Raw genomic sequence first — 23389 nt, 5'->3', positions numbered from 1 at the left:
TACATGTTTTTTTCAGACTAATATTTTCTTTGAATGCATCATTCTATCTTGCATTTATTTAGTGTTTAATGCCCCTTTAAAAGCTTACACAATCTTTATCGATAGAAGAGATAGACAACTGAAGGAAATCCTTTAGTTGGGTCAGTCTGGGTCTGCACAGTAGTACTTGCACAGTGGAAACTAACAGTGACACATATCTAAAAATAGTATTTCTTAAACTAGCTCACCTGGTTTCCTAGTGAAAACAAATTGACGTGGCTTCTTGTGAAAAGAAGATGCCAGATCAAATCTAAAGTATTAGAGTTCAATATGTCTTAGAACCAAGGGCATATTTTGGCCTAGGCAAACAAGGCACTTGCCTAGGGTGGAAGATTTGGGGGGGCAGCACTTTTTGAGTCTCACTACACTAACACAAATACACACACTAGCACACTATACTTCAAACACTCACCATATACAGACACACACCATATACACACATGTGCAGTCGCACACTTTAATATGAACATTTACTTTTGAAATGCCATAAAAAAGTCAAGATACACCCTCACCAAAAAAATGTTATGACCATATAAGGCCTAAAACTTGGGGGCATGTGTGTGTGTGTGTGTGGGAGGGGGGGCAGCATAATTTTGAGTGCCTAGGGCAGCACAGAACCTAAATACACTACTGCTTAGAACCATAGTTTAGTGAATGAAAGACCCAGCAAACTGCTATTGTGGTTAAGGGCTTAGGGTAAAAAGTGAGTGTATTTAAGGTCTGTCTTTACCATGTTCAAATAAATATGTGTATAAAATAACACCAGAAATGTATTTTAGATATTAGAGCTGAGTTACATCACTTTGTACAGAGAAATAACCCTCTATATAGTGCATTGTTAGAGCCTGATTTGGGTTGTAAGTGTGCAAATAATTAGGGAGCAGCAACTGCTGGAAAAAGGGAGCAGTATCTAAGTAAAAGAGTAGAGTGGCCAGTAATATAGAATGGGACTACGGACTTCATAGCTTCTGCTTAACCTAGTTTTGCTCTTGGTTGCCCGACTACAGCAGTGCCACATATTTTGTCAGTCAGTGCCTTGCAGTGGTACAAAAAAAGAAGATGCCTACGAATACGCTTTTTCTGCTATTTGATATCCGCTTTCCCTGCCAAACATTGCCTTCTTCATTAAAGATCTATTTTAAGATTAGCTTGCTGATAGGATCCAAAATTCCTAAGAAGTTGCTCAATCCCTACAACTCACTCTACAAAAAGGATTTCCAATAGATACTTAGAGACTCCTAGCACTTCTTAGACCCTTTTAACCAATGTTATTAATAGTTGTATTTTTTTTTTTATAACTCTTCCTGGATTTTATTAATTTTGTCATGGAATATGCATCAATGTTGTCTGCCTACTCACCGGAGATGGGGAAGTCAGGACAGAAATATGGAAGCCGTATTGAAATGTGCCGCCAATTCCCAGAGAAAAAATCATGAGGAAGAGTCCCCGGTAATGAACCTGAACAGCACACAATGATACAACTTAATTAGACAGTAAAAAAAAAGCAACAAAACAACTAAAGCACATGTGATAGAGAATACATATTGATTGCATGCCTTAAAATAGATTAATATAATGTTATTCAATGGGGATAATTAAAGCACATAATTTCACAACTAACATCACAGCAGGCTTCCATAATACAGTGCAACATAATGTTACAATGCAACAAGGCATAATACAATATAAATACATCATCTGACAAAATAGTAAAGCAGGAATAAATGTTAATGCAAGAAAATACAAAAATAAAGCTGTAAGATAATGAAATAAAAATGCTATAAAAATATACAGCACACTAGATTAGCAATACAATAATAATATATATAATGTAATGTGACAGTAAACAAAAGTATACACTATTCAGTTTGTGACATGCAGAAACACAAGTTACAGTAAAACAACAAATATCTTAGAACAATTCAATGACACATAGCTACAACATAGCTCATTATGCTAAGGATGCAGTTATACATAACTGCTCTAGTTGGATGTCTAAATCCAATATTTAAAAGCAATTCTCCAGTCAGTATGTATGATTGGCAGAAAATGGGCTCTGCACACACCAGGTCATGGAGCCAGGTTGCCATCTCTGCTGGTTAACCCCAAGCCAGTGCTCCACTCTTGAGTCAATTGTACAGAGATGATAGAAAGGGATAGTAGATGAGGTTAAACTTTTACTCTGAGTTATAACCATCTGGTGGATTAGTTATTTCAGATGTCTGATTTGACCTCATCATCCACAATGTGACATGTACATGGCTGTGAATGAGCAGAGGGTTTGTTTAATGGTTTGCGTGACTGAGCCCCCCCCCCCCCTGGCTTAGTAACATTTTGATGATTAGTCTGATGAGTTTCCCATTGTATTTACCAGTGGCAGTAGCACCCCTGTTAAACTGTAAGGAGCTCCATATATTATGTGTGCTTCCTCTTTCAACCTTTTCAGCACCTTTGTTGTTGTGGCCCCCCAATTAGCCATATTAATTTCTAGAACCACCACTAGACTTTACTAACTGATCATATAAAAGCACATAAAAGCAGGGCTGGTCAGGTTTATGATCTGTACAAGCTCAGAATCAGATATCAAATCTTACTGTGTATAGCAAAAAAAAAAAAAAAAAGAATTCCAATACATTAATAGAGCCCCCACAGTCAAGCTTTTTACTATATCAGGACACTTCATTAAAGTTTGAGATTCAGAGTTATTATGAAAATACAGTCAGAAATTATTACTTGAATCAAAACAGCTTTCGAATATTATGTCAATAAAAATCCAGATCAGCACTCAAGCTTCACCATGTTGGAAAGCTACAAACCATATGTTATCTAAAGTACCATGTAGGGTGAGTGATCTTCTGAATCTCCTCCTTAGATCCACACACAGTAGGTGTCAGGATCTGTTACTGGAAGTATCTGTTCCTTTAAATTCCTACCAATCACTATGCAGCTTTCCCTTTAAATCCTTCCCGCCAGCTTCAGTCAGTGCTTAGTATTTTGGTTTACTGCTAGCAAGCGGCAAGCTGCCTACCTGAGCTTCATTATATTCAACTTCGAATTGATTATTTAATTCCTCACTTTGATTCCAACTTCACTGAAGGTCTGCTGTTACTATTTGAAACATTGATCTTTGTTACCATTTCTTCAGACTATATTACTTGTTACAAAACTAACCACTGTCAGTATCGGAACTTCGCTGCAGGGATTTTTCAGCAGCTCAAACGTACTTCTGCTAACAAAGCTGTACAGGAAGATATTGCGAGGGTATTGCACTCCCATCATCTCATTAATAACTATCTTCAAAGTTTTGTCTCATTACAGTTTAATAAAAGTGCCGTATATCTTACTCTGACGTCACACTTTACCGCTGTCTGTCAAAACCTTCCACGAGGAATCTCCTCCTTCATTGGACGCAACTCCGCTGTCACTCAAACTACAACTTAATAGTGACGCCTCCTTGGTGCCGTATGAAACAAACACTACCTCCTCCTTCAGCAACCTACAGAGCACGGTAACAACAACTTAATCTGTTTGTACATCTTGATGTTAATGAAGGTAGTGAATCTTTGAATTAAGATCTACAAAATAAGAAGCTTTATTCAAATCTGCTTATTTCATATGTTTCAGAATTTACTAACTCTTATAAAACAGATATATTGTGACTACTAACTAACCTGCTTATCATATCTCAGAGACTGTCATACTTAATCAAGTTTATTTTTTAAGATCTCTTCTAATACATTTACCGGAGGAGTTCTAACAATTACCAGATAAACCTACCACAACCTAAGTAAAACGATACTTCCCTATAGTATCCATAAATACCAAGGCTGTGATACATATAACCTATTTGAGGAAAAATATTCACCAGTTGAGATCCAATTTCTTTATTTTTGTTTTCGGCTAGTCCTAACAGTAGGTAGCACTCCAAAGTTAAAGAACAAACCTTAGAGGAATTGGTAAAGGGGACAGGAGCTCTGAAATGCTGCTGCTACCTTCACTCTTCAGCTTTCTAATATAAGCTATGTGCAGTAAATTAATTTAGAACATTTGGGATAAACATAAGGTTATTCTGGAAATCATACATTTTGTGGGCCCAATGTAAAAAAGTGATAATATTTTTTTTTTAAAGGCATTCATTTTGCGTTCATAGGTGCCTCCAACTTATGTGCACTATGTGGAGGAGGTGTTTGGCCCTAGTTTAGCCCACCTTTGGGTTTTAACCATGGCACTGACCCAGAGAATAGTACATCCCTCAGATTAACTATTGGATCTAGCTTGGGGCTTTGGAGCAGCCATTCCAGCACTTGGGCATCTTGCTCCTTATACCAGGCCTAGACAGTACAGCAACACTATAGGTAGTGTGGAATTGTTCAGAATGAGTTGGAATCTGTCCTTCCCATCAGAAAAGGACCCACGTTATCACAGATCTTCCCAATTGTGACTATAGAAAAACTAGATTCCATTTGACAGTGCTCCCTGAGGAAATGGCAAGTCAGAATGAAAATTAATGATTTGTCACTTCACAAGACCGTCTTCCACTCTTCTGTTGTCTATGAATGGTAAGCAGGGCACCACCATCTTTCACTCTTCTTTTGTCTATGAATGGTAAGCAGGGCACCACCATCTTCCACTCTTCTGTTGTCTATGAATGGTAAGCAGGGCACCACCATCTTCCACTCTTCTGTTGTCTATGAATGGTAAGCAGGGCACCACCATCTTTCACTCTTCTGTTGTCTATGAATGGTAAGCAGGGCACCACCATCTTTCACTCTTCTGTTGTCTATGAATAGTAAGCAGGGCACCACCATCTTTCACTCTTCTGTTGTCTATGAATGGTAAGCAGGGCACCACCATCTTTCACTCTTCTGTTGTCTATGAATAGTAAGCAGGGCACCACTACAGTTATTGTCTAGCATCCCCTGGAAATGTAGGGCTTGTGCCCAGTTGATATTGAATGGTAACTGTGGTCATAGAGTTCTGATGGTTTGTCCGTGTACAGAAAGCTGTTACACTGGCATGTGTGAAATGACTGGCCTAGTATCTGGTAAAGGATGTGCATGACTTCTTTATATTTTGCAAGAATCTTTTGGCACACATAGTTTGTGCAGCCTCCTTAAAGGGTCATGAAACCCAACATTTTTCTGTCTTGATTCAGATAGAGAATATAATTTTAAACAACTTTCTAATTTATTTCATTCTCTTGGTATCATTTGTTGAAGGGGCAGCAATTCACTACTGGTTGCTGACTGAGGAACATGGGGGAGTCAATGACAATCAGTATTTATATGCAGCCACCAATCATCAGCTAGAACCTAGGTTCTTTGCTGCTCCTGAGCTTGCCTAGATAAGCGTTTCAGCAAAGAATAACAAGAGAAGGAAGCAAATTAAATAATTGAAGTAAAATTGAAAGTTGTTTAAAATTGTATTCTCTATCTGTATCATAAAATAATTTTTTGGGGTTTCATGTCCTTTTAAGTATGACTTTTCTGTAGTGGCCCCATCTGCTTTCCATCAATGAAGAACTTGAGCAATAGTAGATTTTGTGAAACCTAGAAAAGTGAAAATGCTATGCACCAATTGCCTACTTAGGGCTAGATTAAGGGTAGAGCGCTATTTTATCGCACCCGCTTGCAAGTTAACTCCACTAGAGGTAAGGTTTTTGTGTGGGTCGGGTTGTGCAAGTATTAACATATTCCCCAATAGACTTCAGTGCAGCGCAAAAAGAAAACCTAATACCCAACAAGTTGCACAAACCAGATCGCGTTTAACCAAGTGCGCTAACCTGACATAAAATATTAGTATTTCACATGCCAATGTTCTTCTTCACATAGCAGAATATGATATAGATATATATATATATATATATATATATATATATATATATATATATATACATATATATATATACACAGTACATACATATATCTCTACATATACACACACATTTATTTTTTTGGTATAAATGCCTCGAAAAAGCGAGTTTGCAAGGAGAATAAGAGGCAGAGATTGCTTCTTAAATGCAAATGCATCTAGCTCAATTTCCCATAAGTATACATTTTTCAATCCCTACAACAGATCACATTAACTTGCAGTGGAGAATGATACACTACATTTATACACTAATGCAATACTTTGCAAAACACAGAAATGGACTGGACTCTCAAACCGTACTGGGTACACATCCCATTACCCTGTAAAACTGACAACCGTGGGTGTAAAGCCCATAGGGAAAATTACAAAACAAAATTATCTACATAAAACATATAAAGTCTGGCACTCTCTTGCAAGCACACAGCTAAATTTAAGAGCAAAATGGAAGAAAGAAATAGAAGAATTAGTTAAAAGAATTTGGCCAAGGATGCTATACAAGGATTCTAAATCCTTGTATAGCAACATCCCCATAAAAATGGAATTGAAGATTGTTGCAAATTCTTCACATCCCAAAGACACAGCCAAAAATACAATACAGTACTGAAATAGTCACTAAACTTATAAACTTCATCCTCACCCACAATTATTTCAGCTTTAACAATAACATCTACTTACAAATAACAGGAACTGCTATGGACACAAAAATGGCACCACAATATGCAAACCTATTTATGGCTGACCTTGAACAAAGTTTCCTTACCACTCACCCCATAAACCTCATAAATATTATCACTACATAGATGATATTTTTATCATACAGACAGAAGAAGAAGAAAATTTGCAAACATTCTATAACTCGTTCCATCCCTCAATTAACCTTAAAATTAACTTTTCAAACCACAGTGTTAGCTTCTTGGACTGCACAATATCCATAAACAATGGACATCTCCACTTTCCGCTACCTTCACAGCACCAGCTTTCATCACAGTTATACCAAACAAGCCATTATCTATAGCCAAGCTATCAGATACCATCAGATTTGAGAAGCTGTGAACTCAGTTGAAATACAATGCCTGTGTCTAAACACTGATAAGGAGGGTGGAGTAGAATTTTTGCTTATTTTTGAAAATAATTTAAAGCAATTTAAGCAATTTTTAAACAATTTTTTTATGCAAACTATTTTTAATAAATTAGCCCTTTTAGGATATGCACAGATCTCAACCTGTTTTATGGCACTTTAAGAGAGAGTACTCATGTATGTCTGCTAATGTGGTATACATGATAGTGTGCACAGCATGTGACCGGGTAAGCTACATAGGAGAAACTGGACAAAAATAGCACCTTAGGATGAATCTACATATGCCAATTTATTTATAGGTCGTTGGGAGTCACTATTTTTAGACCAACCAGCTATAAAGATGATTTTCTTCTTTACAAACGTTACATAGACAATTTGTTTATTAAAGGGACACTGAACCCAAATTTTTTCTTTCGTGATTCAGATAGAGCATAACATTTTAAGCAACTTTCTAATTTATTCCTATTATCAAATTTTCTTTATTATCTTGATATCTTTATTTGAAATGCAAGAATGTAAGTTTATATGCCGGCCCATGTTTGGTGAACAACCTAGGTTGTCCTTGCTGATTGGTGGATAAATTCATCCACCAATAAAAAACTGCTATCCAGAGTTCTGAACCAAGAAAAAAGCTTAGATGCCTTCTTTTTCAAATAAAGATAGCAAGAGAATGAAGAAATATGGATAATAGGAGTAAATTAGAAAGTTGCTTAAAATTGCATGCTCTATCTGAACCAAAAAAAATGTCTTTCATGATTCAGTGTCCCTTTAAATGGGGTAAGGAGAGCACACTACATGATTTCATCCAAGAAATGAATAATCATGTCTCCTCACCTTTCCATATAATAAACAAATTGTCTAGGTGACTCCCAATGCCCCATAAATACATTGGCTTAGCTTGGGGCAAAATGAGTCCCCATAGCTGTACCGCATAATTGTTTATAAAAGTTATTTCTTTCATGTAATTAACAAGAGTCCATGAGCTAGTGACGTATGGGATATACATTCCTACCAGGAGGGGCAAAGTTTCCCAAACCTTAAAATGCCTATAAATACACCCCTCACCACACCCACAAATCAGTTTTACAAACTTTGCCTCCAAGGGAGGTGGTGAAGTAAGTTTGTGCTAGATTCTACGTTGATATGCGCTCCACAGCAAGTTGGAGCCCGGTTTTCCTCTCAGCGTGCAGTGAATGTCAGAGGGATGTGAGGAGAGTATTGCCTATTGAATGCAGTGATCTCCTTCTACGGGGTCTATTTCATAAGGTTCTCTGTTATCGGTCGTAGAGATTCATCTCTTACCTCCCTTTTCAGATCGACGATATACTCTTATATTTACCATTTCCTCTACTGATTCTCGTTTCAGTACTGGTTTGGCTTTCTACAAACATGTAGATGAGTGTCCTGGGGTAAGTAAGTCTTATTTTCTGTGACACTCTAAGCTATGGTTGGGCACTTTATTTATAAAGTTCTAAATATATGTATTCAAACATTTATTTGCCTTGACTCAGAATGTTCAACTTTCCTTATTTCCAGACAGTCAGTTTCATATTTGGGATTATGCTTTAATTATCATATTTTTTCTTACCTCAAAAATTTGACTTTTTCCCTGTGGGCTGTTAGGCTCGCGGGGGCTGAAAATGCTTCATTTTATTGCGTCATTTTTGGCGCGGACTTTTTTGGCGCAAAAAATTCATTTCCGTTTCCGGCGTCATACGTGTCGCCGGAAGTTGCGTCATTTTTTGACGTTATTTTGCGCCAAAAATGTCGGCGTTCCGGATGTTGCGTCATTTTTGGCGCAAAAAGCATTTAGGCGCCAAATAATGTGGGCGTCTTTTTTGGCGCCAAAAAATATGGGCGTCGCTTTTGTCTCCACATTATTTCAGTCTCATTTTTCATTTGCTTCTGGTTGCTAGAAGCTTGATGTTTGGCATTTTTTTCCCATTCCTGAAACTGTCTTATAAGGAATTTGTTCTATTTTGCTTTATATGTTGTTTTTTCTCTTACATATTGCAAGATGTCTCACGTTGCATCTGAGCCAGAAGATACTACAGGAAAACCTCTGCCTGCTGGATCTACCAAAGCTAAGTGTATCTGCTGTAAACTTTTGGTAGCTATTCCTCCAGCTGTTGTTTGTATTAAATGTCATGACAAACTTGTTAATGCAGATAATATTTCCTTTAGTGATGTACCATTGCCTGTTGCAGTTCCCTCAACATCTAAGGTGCAGAATGTTCCTGATAACATAAGAGATTTTGTTTCTGAATCCATAAAGAAGGCTTTGTCTGTTATTTCTCCTTCTAGTAAACGTAAAAAGTCTTTTAAATCTTCTCTTTCTACAGATGAATTTTTAAATGAACACCATCATTCTGATTCTTTGGACTCTTCTGGTTCAGAGGATTCTGTCTCAGAGATTGATGCTGATAAATCTTCATATTTATTTAAGATGGAATTTATTCGCTCTTTACTTAAAGAAGTACTAATTGCTTTAGAAATAGAGGATTCTAGTCCTCTTGATACTAATTCTATACGTTTAGATAAGGTTTTTAAAGCTCCTGCGGTTATTCCAGAAGTCTTTCCTGTTCCTAATGCTATTTCTGCAGTAATTGCTAAGGAATGGGATAGATTGGGTAATTCATTTACTCCTTCTAAACGTTTTAAGCAATTATATCCTGTTCCGCCTGACAGGTTAGAATTTTGGGACAAAATCCCTAAAGTTGATGGGGCTATTTCTACCCTTGCTAAACGTACTACCATTCCTACATCAGATGGTACCTCGTTTAAGGATCCTTTAGATAGAAAAATTGAATCTTTTCTAAGAAAAGCTTATCTATGTTCAGGTAATCTTCTTAGACCTGCTATATCATTGGCTGATGTTGCTGCAGCTTCAACTTTTTGGTTGGAAACTCTAGCGCAACAAGTAACAAATCGTGATTCTCATGATATTATTATTCTTCTCCAGCATGCTAATAATTTCATCTGTGATGCCATTTTTGATATTATTAGAGTTGATGTTAGATTTATGTCTCTGGCTATCTTAGCCAGAAGAGCTTTATGGCTTAAGACTTGGAATGCTGATATGGCTTCTAAATCAACTCTACTTTCCATTTCTTTCCAGGGAAACAAATTATTTGGTTCTCAGTTGGATTCTATTATTTCAACTGTTACTGGTGGGAAAGGAACTTTTTTACCACAGGATAAAAAGTCTAAAGGTAAAAACAGGGCTAACAATCGTTTTCGATCCTTTCGTTTCAACAAAGAACAAAAGCCTGATCCTTCGTCCTCAGGAGCAGTTTCAGTTTGGAAACCATCTCCAGTCTGGAATAAATCCAAGCCTGCTAGAAAGGCAAAGCCTGCTTCTAAGTTCACATGAAGGTACGGCCCTCATTCCAGTTCCGCTGGTAGGGGGCAGGTTACGTTTTTTCAAAGAAATTTGGATCAATTCTGTTCACAATCTTTGGATTCAGAACATTGTTTCAGAAGGGTACAGAATTGGTTTCAAGATGAGACCTCCTGCAAAGAGATTTTTTCTTTCCCATGTCCCAGTAAATCCAGTGAAAGCTCAAGCATTTCTGAATTGTGTTTCAGATCTAGAGTTGGCTGGAGTAATTATGCCAGTTCCAGTTCCGGAACAGGGGATGGGGTTTTATTCAAATCTCTTCATTGTACCAAAGAAGGAGAATTCCTTCAGACCAGTTCTGGATCTAAAATTATTGAATCGCTATGTAAGGATACCAACGTTCAAGATGGTAACTGTAAGGACTATATTGCCTTTTGTTCAGCAAGGGAATTATATGTCCACAATAGATTTACAGGATGCATATCTGCATATTCCGATTCATCCAGATCATTATCAGTTCCTGAGATTCTCTTTTCTAGACAAGCATTACCAATTTGTGGCTCTACCGTTTGGCCTTGCTACAGCTCCAAGAATTTTCACAAAGATTCTCGGTGCCCTTCTGTCTGTAATCAGAGAACAGGGTATTGTGGTATTTCCTTATTTGGACGATATCTTGGTACTTGCTCCGTCTTTACATTTAGCAGAGTCTCATACGAATCGACTTGTGTTGTTTCTTCAAGATCATGGTTGGAGGATCAATTTACTAAAAAGTTCTTTGATTCCTCAAACAAGGGTAACCTTTCTGGGTTTCCAGATAGATTCAGTGTCCATGACTCTGTCTTTAACAGACAAGAGACGTCTAAAATTGATTACAGCTTGTCGAAACCTTCAGTCACAATCATTCCCTTCGGTAGCCTTATGCATGGAAATTCTAGGTCTTATGACTGCTGCATCGGACGCGATCCCCTTTGCTCGTTTTCACATGCGACCTCTTCAGCTCTGTATGCTGAACCAATGGTGCAGGGATTACACGAAGATATCTCAATTAATATCTTTAAAACCGATTGTTCGACACTCTCTAACGTGGTGGACAGATCACCATCGTTTAATTCAGGGGGCTTCTTTTGTTCTTCCGACCTGGACTGTAATTTCAACAGATGCAAGTCTCACAGGTTGGGGAGCTGTGTGGGGATCTCTGACGGCACAAGGAGTTTGGGAATCTCAGGAGGTGAGATTACCGATCAATATTTTGGAACTCCGTGCAATTTTCAGAGCTCTTCAGTTTTGGCCTCTTCTGAAGAGAGAATCGTTCATTTGTTTTCAGACAGACAATGTCACAACTGTGGCATACATCAATCATCAAGGAGGGACTCACAGTCCTCTGGCTATGAAAGAAGTATCTCGAATTTTGGTTTGGGCGGAATCCAGCTCCTGTCTAATCTCTGCGGTTCATATCCCAGGTGTAGACAATTGGGAAGCGGATTATCTCAGTCGCCAAACGTTGCATCCGGGCGAATGGTCTCTTCACCCAGAGGTATTTCTTCAGATTGTTCAATTGTGGGGGCTCCCAGAGATAGATCTGATGGCCTCTCATCTAAACAAGAAACTTCCCAGGTATCTGTCCAGATCCCGGGATCCTCAGGCGGAGGCAGTGGATGCATTATCACTTCCTTGGAAGTATCATCCTGCCTATATCTTTCCGCCTCTAGTTCTTCTTCCAAGAGTAATCTCCAAGATTCTGAGGGAATGCTCGTTTGTTCTGCTAATAGCTCCGGCATGGCCTCACAGGTTTTGGTATGCGGATCTTGTCCGGATGGCATCTTGCCAGCCATGGACTCTTCCGTTAAGACCAGACCTTCTGTCACAAGGTCCTTTTTTCCATCCGGATCTGAAATCCTTAAATTTAAAGGTATGGAGATTGAACGCTTGATTCTTGGTCATAGAGGTTTCTCTGACTCCGTGATTAATACTATGTTACAGGCTCGTAAATCTGTATCTCGAGAGATATATTATAGAGTCTGGAAGACTTATATTTCTTGGTGTCTTTCTCATCATTTTTCTTGGCATTCTTTTAGAATACCGAGAATTTTACAATTTCTTCAGGATGGTTTGGATAAGGGTTTGTCCGCAAGTTCTTTGAAAGGACAAATCTCTGCTCTTTCTGTTCTTTTTCACAGAAAGATTGCTATTCTTCCTGATATTCATTGTTTTGTACAAGCTTTGGTTCGTATAAAACCTGTCATTAAGTCAATTTCTCCTCCTTGGAGTTTGAATTTGGTTCTGGGAGCTCTTCAAGCTCCTCCGTTTGAACCTATGCATTCATTGGACATTAAATTACTTTCTTGGAAAGTTTTGTTCCTTTTGGCTATCTCTTCTGCTAGAAGAGTTTCTGAATTATCTGCTCTTTCATGTGAGTCTCCTTTTCTGATTTTTCATCAGGATAAGGCGGTGTTGCGAACTTCTTTTGAATTTTTACCTAAAGTTGTGAATTCCAACAACATTAGTAGAGAAATTGTGGTTCCTTCATTATGTCCTAATCCTAAGAATTCTAAGGAGAAATCATTGCATTCTTTGGATGTTGTTAGAGCTTTGAAATATTATGTTGAAGCTACGAAATCTTTCCGTAAGACTTCTAGTCTATTTGTTATCTTTTCCGGTTCTAGGAAAGGCCAGAAAGCTTCTGCCATTTCTTTGGCATCTTGGTTGAAATCTTTAATTCATCTTGCCTATGTTGAGTCGGGTAAAACTCCGCCTCAAAGAATTACAGCTCATTCTACTAGGTCAGTATCTACTTCCTGGGCGTTTAGGAATGAAGCTTCGGTTGACCAGATCTGCAAAGCAGCAACTTGGTCTTCTTTGCATACTTTTACTAAATTCTACCATTTTGATGTATTTTCTTCTTCTGAAGCAGTTTTTGGTAGAAAAGTTCTTCAGGCAGCGGTTTCAGTTTGAATCTTCTGCTTATGTTTTTTGTTAAACTTTATTTTGGGTGTGGATTATTTTCAGCAGGAATTGGCTGTCTTTATTTTATCCCTCCCTCTCTAGTGACTCTTGTGTGGAAAGATCCACATCTTGGGTAGTCATTATCCCATACGTCACTAGCTCATGGACTCTTGTTAATTACATGAAAGAAAACATAATTTATGTAAGAACTTACCTGATAAATTCATTTCTTTCATATTAACAAGAGTCCATGAGGCCCACCCTTTTTTGTGGTGGTTATGATTTTTTTGTATAAAGCACAATTATTCCAATTCCTTATTTTATATGCTTCGCACTTTTTCTTATCACCCCACTTCTTGGCTATTCGTTAAACTGATTTGTGGGTGTGGTGAGGGGTGTATTTATAGGCATTTTAAGGTTTGGGAAACTTTGCCCCTCCTGGTAGGAATGTATATCCCATACGTCACTAGCTCATGGACTCTTGTTAATATGAAAGAAATGAATTTATCAGGTAAGTTCTTACATAAATTATGTTTTTCATAGATTAAATAATTGTGTTCCAAAATAAATGTAATACCATCTAAAATGAAAGCTGTTTGTTCTGGTTTCATCTCTGTATCTTGTTTTAGATAATATTCTACTGATTCTAGGCCTTGCTCAATTTCTTAGCGTCATTGCAGATGTTTTAGTATGCTTTTAGGATTGGTCAGTCTACATTCTTTCGATTCTTTTATGCATAACATATTGTTTTCTTTTATATAGAGTACATAGTAGTAGGTGACTATCTGTGACCATTTGTTTGGTAGCTATCATCCACTTATCGTACTAAATTTGGTTTTAAAAAGGTACTGCTATTTTTATCGCTCCCTTAAAGGGACAGTCAACACCAGAATTTTTGTTGTTTTAAAAAGATAGATAATCCCTTAATTACCCATTCCCCAGTTTTGCATAACCAACACAGTTATAATACACATTTTACCTCTGTAATTACCTTGCAGACTGCCCCCTTATCTCAGTTCTTTTGACAGACTTGCATTTTAGCCAATCAGTGCTCACTAAATTCACCTGCATGAGCTCAAGGTTATCTATATGAAACACATGAACTAACACCCTCTAGTGGTGAAAAACTGTCTAAATGCATTTAGATTAGAGGTGGCCTTCAAGGTCTAAGAAATTAGCATATGAACCTCCTAGGTTTAGCTTTCAACTAAGATTACCAAGATAACAAAGCAAAATTGGTGATAAAAGTAAATTGGAAAGTTGTTTAAAATTACATGCCCTATTTGAATCATGAAAGTTTTTTTTGGACTTGACTGTCCCTTTAACCTTTTTGTGTTTTCTATTATTTTTTTTATATATGTAGAGGGACATATATATTTTTAGGGTAGCTGTGAGCTTTTCCCCCCTTTGGCGCAATATATAATCCAGTTGTTTGTACACACAGTATATCTCAGGATGTAATTCTCTGTTTTAAGATTATCCAGCACTTACCCTGCCAGTGTCCCCCCCCCCCAGCATTTTTCAGCATCAAACAGAACTGCTATTTGTGATCCTCTGCACTGTCCTGTCCCCATAAACCCCCTTCTTTACAAGAGAGCTATGAACAAATTCTATCATATTAATCCGTATTGCTTCAGACCTGTGGATACTCTTGTGGAAATTATAATCAATCTGGGTGCTGCACTCACTTTATCTACTTTCTACCATACCAGAGACAGCTGTGCCTGCTGTATCTATCTGGTATCCCATGACAGTCTCAACCAACAGTACCCGCTGGTTATCCTGTGCCTGCTGAGAACCCGGTGTCTACTATACCAGTGACAGCCTTCCTTAAACCAGCTGTGCCTTCTGTACCTATCTGGTATCCCATGACAGTCTCACTAACAGTACCCGCTGGGTATCCTGTGCCTGCTGAGAACCCTGTGTCTACTATACCAGTGACAGCCTTCCTCAAACCAGCTGTGCCTTCTGTACCTATCTGGTATCACATGACAGTCTCACCAACAGTACCCACTGGTTATCTTGTGCCTGCTGAGAACCCTTTGTCTACTATACCTACACCCTTCATACCAAGCTGTGCCTTCTGTACCTATCTGGTATCCCATGACAGTCTCACTAACAGTACCCACTGGTTATCCTGTGCCTGCTGAGAACCCTTTGTCTACTATACCTACACCCTTCATACCAAGCTGTGCCTGCTGTATCTGCCAGGTATTCTGTGACAGCCTCACCTTTATTGCACAGTTTAAGCACCAGTGTCCATTGGATTTTGTTACTGTAACTTACTTAAAGTGCCAGTAAACATTTTTTCATAAAATAAATTTACATATTTATATTTAAAATGCATTTTTTAAACTTAAAATGTATTATAATACTAAATAAAACTTTTATTTCTTTATTATTTAATTTATTTTTAGTTTCCAAATGCAATGTCAATCAATTAGTATAGCCCGCCTCCTTCCCTGCTTATAAATGTATTATATTCAATGCTGCGCTATTCTAAGGCTGCCACGCCCCCCCCTTTTTTTTTTTCTCTCAGCGCGGTTTTGCTAATCTGAGGGAAGTTTTCTGATTATATCCATCCGCTCTTAAAAAGCTGCATTGAGCTTTTCTTAGTTTTTTAGAAGCTGTCCGGTCTCACTTATCTTTATATTTATAAATGAATAATAATAATATTTCTAAATATTTCTAATATTGAGGTCCGTTTTGTTTCTCTGCTGTGCTGGATCTAATTTTTCAAAAGTTACTTGATTAGTGCACATGCGGTTCCGGCTGTGTGTTTGGAGAAAAACGTGCATACATAATAATCAAATGGTGCGACCGATTAATAGAGATTAGTGGATAAGGTAGGGACAGGCAGAAGCAGATTCAGTGAGGGGCAGTCTTAATAACATGTACTAATACAAAATTAAATAGAGAATATTTATACATCTAAAAATTAAAAAGTGTTTAGAATATTGAAATCTAGGAATGTTAAATGTTAAAGGTATATTTTTAAATAGATAAGTTGTTGTTTTTTATGTTTACTGTCCCTTTAAGTTTTCTGAACTTTGTATTGGACTTTAGTGTTCTGCATTGGGCCTATGTTCAAACTTGCTGTTTCTGTGATCTTCAATTTGAACAACCAACTGTTCTTTTGCTTATCAATGAGTAAAGGTTTCATAATTCTGTTTATCTGTTCCTGCATTCCCCACACCCAAACCACCCTCACAGTCTGTTTCTACTAGGACCTCTTGCCCTATAATATTCCTTCCAATACACCAAGCAGGTTCTGCTGCCTCTCATGAAGTTATATTATATTCTTTTTAAATTTTCACATCATTCTTGTTCCCCCTTTCTGCCATATTATACCTCTCCCTATATGCTCCGACATCCTGCTGTCCGGTCTCTGACATGTAATAATTCCTTCCTGTACACCCTGACATCTTAAATCCCCACATTGTTTTGGTGATACCTACTGTGATACCCTCTGACATTCTTTTGTACTTCATAGATCCTTGTCATATCCCTGACATTACTGTGCTATATCTCTAATAGCCTTTCCCTTCTTGTCATATTTATCACTAAACTTCTTGCATCAATTTGTATTGTTGAACCTTTTGCTTTGAAACTTGAATGGTGTTATCCATATTATGTGTTTATTCCTTGGTTGAAACACAAAAAAATAAGTAATTTCTCTTGTTAAGTGTAGTCAGTCCACGGGTCATCCATTACTTATGGAATATATCTCTTCCTAACAGGAAGCTGCAAGAGGATCACCCAGCAGAGCTGCTATATAGCTCCTCCCCTCACATGTCATATTCAGTCATTCTCTTGCAGCCTAACTAAGATAGGTCGCTGTGAGAGGTCTGTGGTGTTTTTTAACTTAGTTTATTTCTACAATCAAAAGTTTTTTATTTTAAATGGCACCGGAGTGTGCTGTTTATTCTCAGGCAGCATTAGAAGAAGAATCTGCCTGCGTTTTCTATGATCTTAGCAGACGTAACTAAGATCCACTGGCTGTTCTCATCTGAGGAGTGAGGTAACTTCAGAGAAGGGGAATAGCATGCAGGCCCCCCCTGCAAAAGAGGTATGTGCAGTAAATTATTTTTCTGAGGAATGGAATTGACTGAGGAAATACTGCTGATACCAATGTAAAGTAAGTTCAGCCTTAAATGCAGTGATAGCGACTGGTATTAGGCTGATGAGTGTGTGTACACTGAATGTATTTTTCTAAGGAATGGAATTGACTCTGAAAATACTGTTAATACTGAAATAATGTATGAGCCTTAACTGCAGTAAAAGTGACTGGTAGCAGGCTTATTAATAACAATTCATAACTTTTCAAATGTATGTTTAAAACGTTTACTGGCATGTTAATCGTTTTTTGTGAGGTACTTGGTGATAAAACTTATTGGGGCATGATTTTTACCACATGGCCATCTTTGTTTTCTGCATAGAAACAGTTTTCTGAGCTTCCCCACTGTTGCAATATGAGTGGGAGGGGCCTATTTTAGCGCTTTTTTTGCGCAGTAAAAATTCAGTCACAATCTGTCTACTTCATCCTCCATGATCCAGATCGTCTCTAGAGAGCTCAGGGGTCTTCAAAATTCATTTTGAGGGAGGTAATCAGTCACAGCAGACCTGTGACAGTGTGTTTTGACTGTGAGAAAAACGTTAATTATTAAATTGTTAATCCGTTTTTGGGTATTAAGGGGTTAATCATCCATTTGCTGGTGGGTGCAATCCTTTGCTAACTTAATACATTTACTGTGAAAAATTGGTTGCTATAACTATTTTGGTTCATTGTTATTTCAACTGTGACAGCTTTTTGTGCTTCTTAAAGGCACAGTAGCGTTTTTTATATTGCTTGTAAATTTATTTAGAAAAGTATTTCCAAGCTTGCTAGTCTCATTGCTAGTCTGTTTAAACATGTCTGACACAGATGAATCTCTTTGTTCACTATGTTTAAAGGCCAATGTGGAGCCCAATAGAAATGTATGTACTAATTGCATTGATGCTACTTTAAATAAAAGTCAATCTTTACATGTAAAGAAATTATCACCAGACAACGAGGGGGAAGTTATGCCGACTAACTCTCCTCACGTGTCAGTACCTTCGCCTCCCGCTCAGGAGGTGCGTGATTTTGTGGCGCCAAGTACATCAGGGAGGCCCTTACAAATCACTTTGCAAGGCATGGCTACTGTTATGACAGAAGTATTATCTAAATTGCCAGAATTAAGAGGCAAGCGCGATAGCTCTGGGTTAAGGACAGAGCGTGCGGATGAGGTGAGAGCCATGTCAGATACTGCGTCACAGTTTGCAGAACGTGAAGACGGAGAGCTTCATTCTGTGGGTGACGGATCTGATCCAGGGAGACTGGATTCAGAGATTTCTAATTTTAAATTTAAGCTTGAGAACCTCCGCATATTGCTAGGGGAGGTATTAGCGGCTCTGAATGATTGTAACACGGTTGCAATTTCAGAAAAATTATGTAGGTTGGATAGATACTATGCGGTACCGGTGTGTACTGACGTGTTTCCTATACCTAAAAGGGTTACAGAGATTATTAGCAAGGAGTGGGATAGACCTGGTGTGCCCTTTTCCCCTCCTCCCATATTTAGGAAAATGTTTCCTATAGACGCCACCACACGAGACTTATGGCAGACGGTCCCTAAGGTGGAGGGAGCAGTTTCTACTTTAGCTAAGCGTACCACTATCCCGGTGGAGGATAGTTGTGCCTTTTCAGATCCAATGGATAAGAAATTAGAGGGTTACCTTAAGAAAATGTTTGTTCAACAAGGTTTTATCTTACAGCCCCTTGCATGCATTGCGCCTGTCACTGCTGCGGCGGCATTCTGGTTTGAGTCTCTGGAAGAGGCCATTCGCACAGCTCCATTGGATGAAATTATGAACAAGCTTAAAGCACTTAAGCTAGCTAACGCATTTGTTACTGATGCCGTCGTACATTTAACCAAACTTACGGCTAAGAACTCCGGATTCGCCATCCAAGCGCGCAGAGCGCTATGGCTTAAATCCTGGTCAGCTGACGTGACTTCTAAATCTAAATTGCTTAATATTCCTTTCAAAGGGCAGACCTTATTCGAGCCCGGCTTGAAAGAAATTATAGCTGACATTACGGGAGGTAAGGGCCATGCTCTACCTCAGGACAGGGCCAAATCAAAGGCCAAACAGTCTAATTTTCGTGCCTTTCGTAACTTCAAGGCTGGAGCAGCATCAACTTCCTCCGCTCCAAAACAGGAAGGAGCTGTTGCTCGTTACAGGCAGGGCTGGAAAGTTAACCAGTCCTGGAACAAGGGCAAGCAGGCCAAGAAACCTGCTGCTGCCCCCAAGACAGCATGAAGAGAGGGCCCCCTATCCGGAAACGGATCTAGTGGGGGGCAGACTTTCTCTCTTCGCCCAGGCTTGGGCAAGAGATGTCCAGGATCCCTGGGCGTTGGAGATCATATCTCAGGGATATCTCCTGGACTTCAAAACTTCTCCTCCACGAGGGAGATTTCATCTTTCAAGGTTATCAGCAAACCAAATAAAGAAAGAGGCGTTTCTACGCTGTGTACAAGACCTTTTACTAATGGGGGTGATCCACCCAGTTCCGCGGACGGAACACGGGCAGGGATTCTATTCAAATCTATTTGTGGTTCCCAAGAAAGAGGGAACCTTCAGACCAATCTTGGACTTAAAAATCCTAAACAAATTTCTAAGAGTTCCATCATTCAAAATGGAAACTATTCGAACCATCCTTCCCATGATCCAAGAGGGTCAGTACATGACCACAGTGGACTTAAAGGATGCCTACCTTCACATACCGATTCACAAGGATCATTATCGGTACCTAAGATTTGCTTTCCTAGACAGGCATTACCAGTTTGTAGCTCTTCCCTTCGGATTAGCTACGGCTCCAAGAATCTTTACAAAAGTTCTGGGCTCACTTCTGGCGGTACTAAGACCGCGAGGCATAGCGGTGACTCCGTACCTAGACGACATTCTGATACAAGCGTCAAGTTTTCAAACTGCCAAGTCTCATACAGAGATAGTTCTGGCATTTCTGAGGTCGCATGGGTGGAAGGTGAACGTGGAAAAGAGTTCTCTATTACCACTTACAAGAGTTCCCTTTCTAGGGACTCTTATAGATTCTGTAGAGATGAAAATTTACCTGACAGAGGCCAGGTTATCAAAACTTCTAAATGCTTGCCGTGTCCTTCATTCCATTCCACACCCGTCAGTAGCTCAGTGCATGGAAGTAATCGGCTTAATGGTAGCGGCAATGGACATAGTACCATTTGCGCGCCTGCATCTCAGACCGCTGCAATTGTGCATGCTAAGTCTGGATCAAGAGACCAGAGATTCTCTTCTATGGTGGCTCTCTCGGCCACATCTGTCCAAGGGGATGACCTTTCGCAGGCCAGATTGGACGATTGTAACAACAGACGCCAGCCTTCTAGGCTGGGGCGCAGTCTGGAACTTCCTGAAAGCTCAGGGATTATGGACTCAGGAGGAGAAACTCCTCCCAATAAATATTCTGGAATTAAGAGCAATATTCAATGCTCTCCTAGCTTGGCCTCAGTTAGCAACTCTGAGGTTCATCAGATTTCAGTCGGACAACATCACGACTGTGGCTTACATCAACCATCAAGAACCAGAAGTTCCCTAGCGATGTTGGAAGTCTCAAAGATAATTCGCTGGGCAGAGTCTCACTCTTGCCACCTGTCAGCGATTTACATCCCAGGCGTAGAGAACTGGGAGGCGGATTTTCTAAGTCGCCAGACTTCTCATCCGGGGGAGTGGGAACTTCATCCGGAGGTCTTTGCTCAACTGATTCATCGTTGGGGCAAACCAGATCTGGATCTCATGGCGTCTCGCCAGAACGCCAAGCTTCCTTGTTACGGATCCAGGTCCAGGGACCCGGGAGCGGTGCTGATAGATGCTCTGACAGCCCCTTGGGTCTTCAACATGGCTTATGTGTTTCCACCATTTCCGATGCTTCCTCGTTTGATTGCCAAGATCAAACAGGAGAGAGCTTCGGTGATTCTGATAGCGCCTGCGTGGCCACGCAGGACCTGGTATGCAGACCTAGTGGACATGTCGTCCTGTCCACCGTGGTCCCTGCCTCTGAGACAGGACCTTCTAATTCAGGGTCCTTTCAAACATCCAAATCTAATTTCTCTGAGGCTGACTGCATGGAGATTGAACGCTTGATTCTATCAAAGCGTGGCTTCTCGGAGTCGGTTATTGATACCTTAATACAGGCTAGGAAGCCTGTTACCAGAAAAATTTACCATAAGATATGGCGTAAATATTTATATTGGTGCGAATCCAAGAGTTACTCATGGAGTAAGGTTAGGATTCCTAGGATATTGTCCTTTCTACAAGAGGGTTTAGAAAAGGGCTTATCTGCTAGTTCGTTAAAGGGACAGATTTCTGCTCTGTCTATTCTTCTACACAAACGTCTGGCTGAAGTTCCAGACGTTCAGGCTTTTTGTCAGGCTTTAACTAGGATTAAGCCTGTGTTTAAGACTGTTGCTCCGCCGTGGAGCTTAAACTTAGTTCTTAATGTTCTTCAAGGCGTTCCATTTGAACCCATTCATTCCATTGATATCAAGCTGTTATCCTGGAAGGTTTTGTTTTTGATGGCTATTTCCTCGCCTCGAAGAGTCTCTGAGTTATCTGCCTTACATTGTGATTCTCCTTATCTGATTTTTCATTCAGACAAGGTAGTTCTGCGTACTAAACCTGGGTTCTTACCTAAGGTAGTTACTAACAGGAATATCAATCAAGAGATTGTTGTTCCATCACTGTGTCCTAACCCTTCTTCAAAGAAGGAACAACTTTTGCATAATTTGGACGTAGTCCGTGCCCTGAAGTTCTATTTGCAGGCAACTAAAGATTTTCATCAAACTTCTTCCCTGTTTGTCGTTTACTCTGGACAGAGAAGAGGTCAAAAGGCTTCGGCTACCTCTCTCTCTTTTTGGCTTCGTAGCATAATACGTTTAGCCTATGAGACTGCTGGACAGCAGCCTCCTGAAAGGATTACAGCTCATTCTACTAGAGCTGTGGCTTCCACCTGGGCCTTTAAAAATGAGGCCTCTGTTGAACAGATTTGCAAGGCTGCGACTTGGTCTTCACTTCACACCTTTTCAAAATTTTACAAATTTGACACTTTTGCTTCTTCGGAGGCTATTTTTGGGAGAAAGGTACTTCAGGCAGTGGTTCCTTCTGTTTAATGTTCCTGCCTTGTCCCTCCCTTCATCCGTGTACTTTAGCTTTGGTATTGGTATTCCATAAGTAATGGATGACCCGTGGACTGACTACACTTAACAAGAGAAAACATAATTTATGCTTACCTGATAAATTTATTTCTCTTGTAGTGCAGTCAGTCCATGGCCCGCCCTGTCTTTAAGGCAGACCTAAATTTTAATTAAACTCCAGTCACCACTGCACCCTATGGTTTCTCCTTTCTCGTCTGCTTTGGTCGAATGACTGAATATGACATGTGAGGGGAGGAGCTATATAGCAGCTCTGCTGGGTGATCCTCTTGCAGCTTCCTGTTAGGAAGAGATATATTCCATAAGTAATGGATGACCCGTGGACTGACTACACTACAAGAGAAATAAATTTATCAGGTAAGCATAAATTATGTTTTTACCCCTTTTCTGCCAGTAATATACCACAGGCCTTTGATGTATCTCAGATCCCTGGTGTCTAGGGAGGGAAGCGTGATTTGCCTATTAAATGTTGTACGAGGAGGCGGCAAGTTATGCCATCTGTGACATATCGATGTAACAAATAACTTTATGACCATCCTAAACATTCATTTAATTGATGGAGCTAACAGTTTATTAGTAGCAAGGTTCCACTACACATCCTATATTTAGACTTCAGAAAAGTATATGAAATATTTTTTTTGCCCCACAATCTACCTTATGCTCTGGTCTCATATACCTTATCAAAGGTTGAATGCCCCTGTGGGGTGCAGTGGTATTTATGAAGCAACAGTTTAAACCAATGCTTCCTAAACCCTTTGAGGTGGCAGATTAAAATCACCAAGCAGTGTGCAGCAATTTGTGATACATGTGAACCTTGTCCTTCCAGATAATGATGTGCCCCATTATACAATATGC

General features: G+C 39.3%; 1 protein-coding gene across 1 annotated transcript in view; it reads right to left on the bottom strand.

The window, feature by feature from the left end:
* The window catches only part of LOC128646981 (solute carrier family 2, facilitated glucose transporter member 5), a 93174-nt gene that overhangs the window by 34883 nt on the left and 34902 nt on the right, over nt 1-23389 (bottom strand). Inside the window, exon 2 of the mRNA XM_053699793.1 lies at nt 1399-1497. Within this exon, the coding sequence (XP_053555768.1) occupies nt 1399-1497 (99 nt within the window). The remainder of the gene's footprint in view (nt 1-1398; nt 1498-23389) is intronic.

The sequence above is a fragment of the Bombina bombina genome, chromosome 2 (assembly GCF_027579735.1).
Source record: "Bombina bombina isolate aBomBom1 chromosome 2, aBomBom1.pri, whole genome shotgun sequence".
In the NCBI taxonomy this organism is placed as follows: Eukaryota; Metazoa; Chordata; class Amphibia; order Anura; family Bombinatoridae; genus Bombina; species Bombina bombina.
This window is presented reverse-complemented; position numbering and strand designations above follow the sequence as displayed.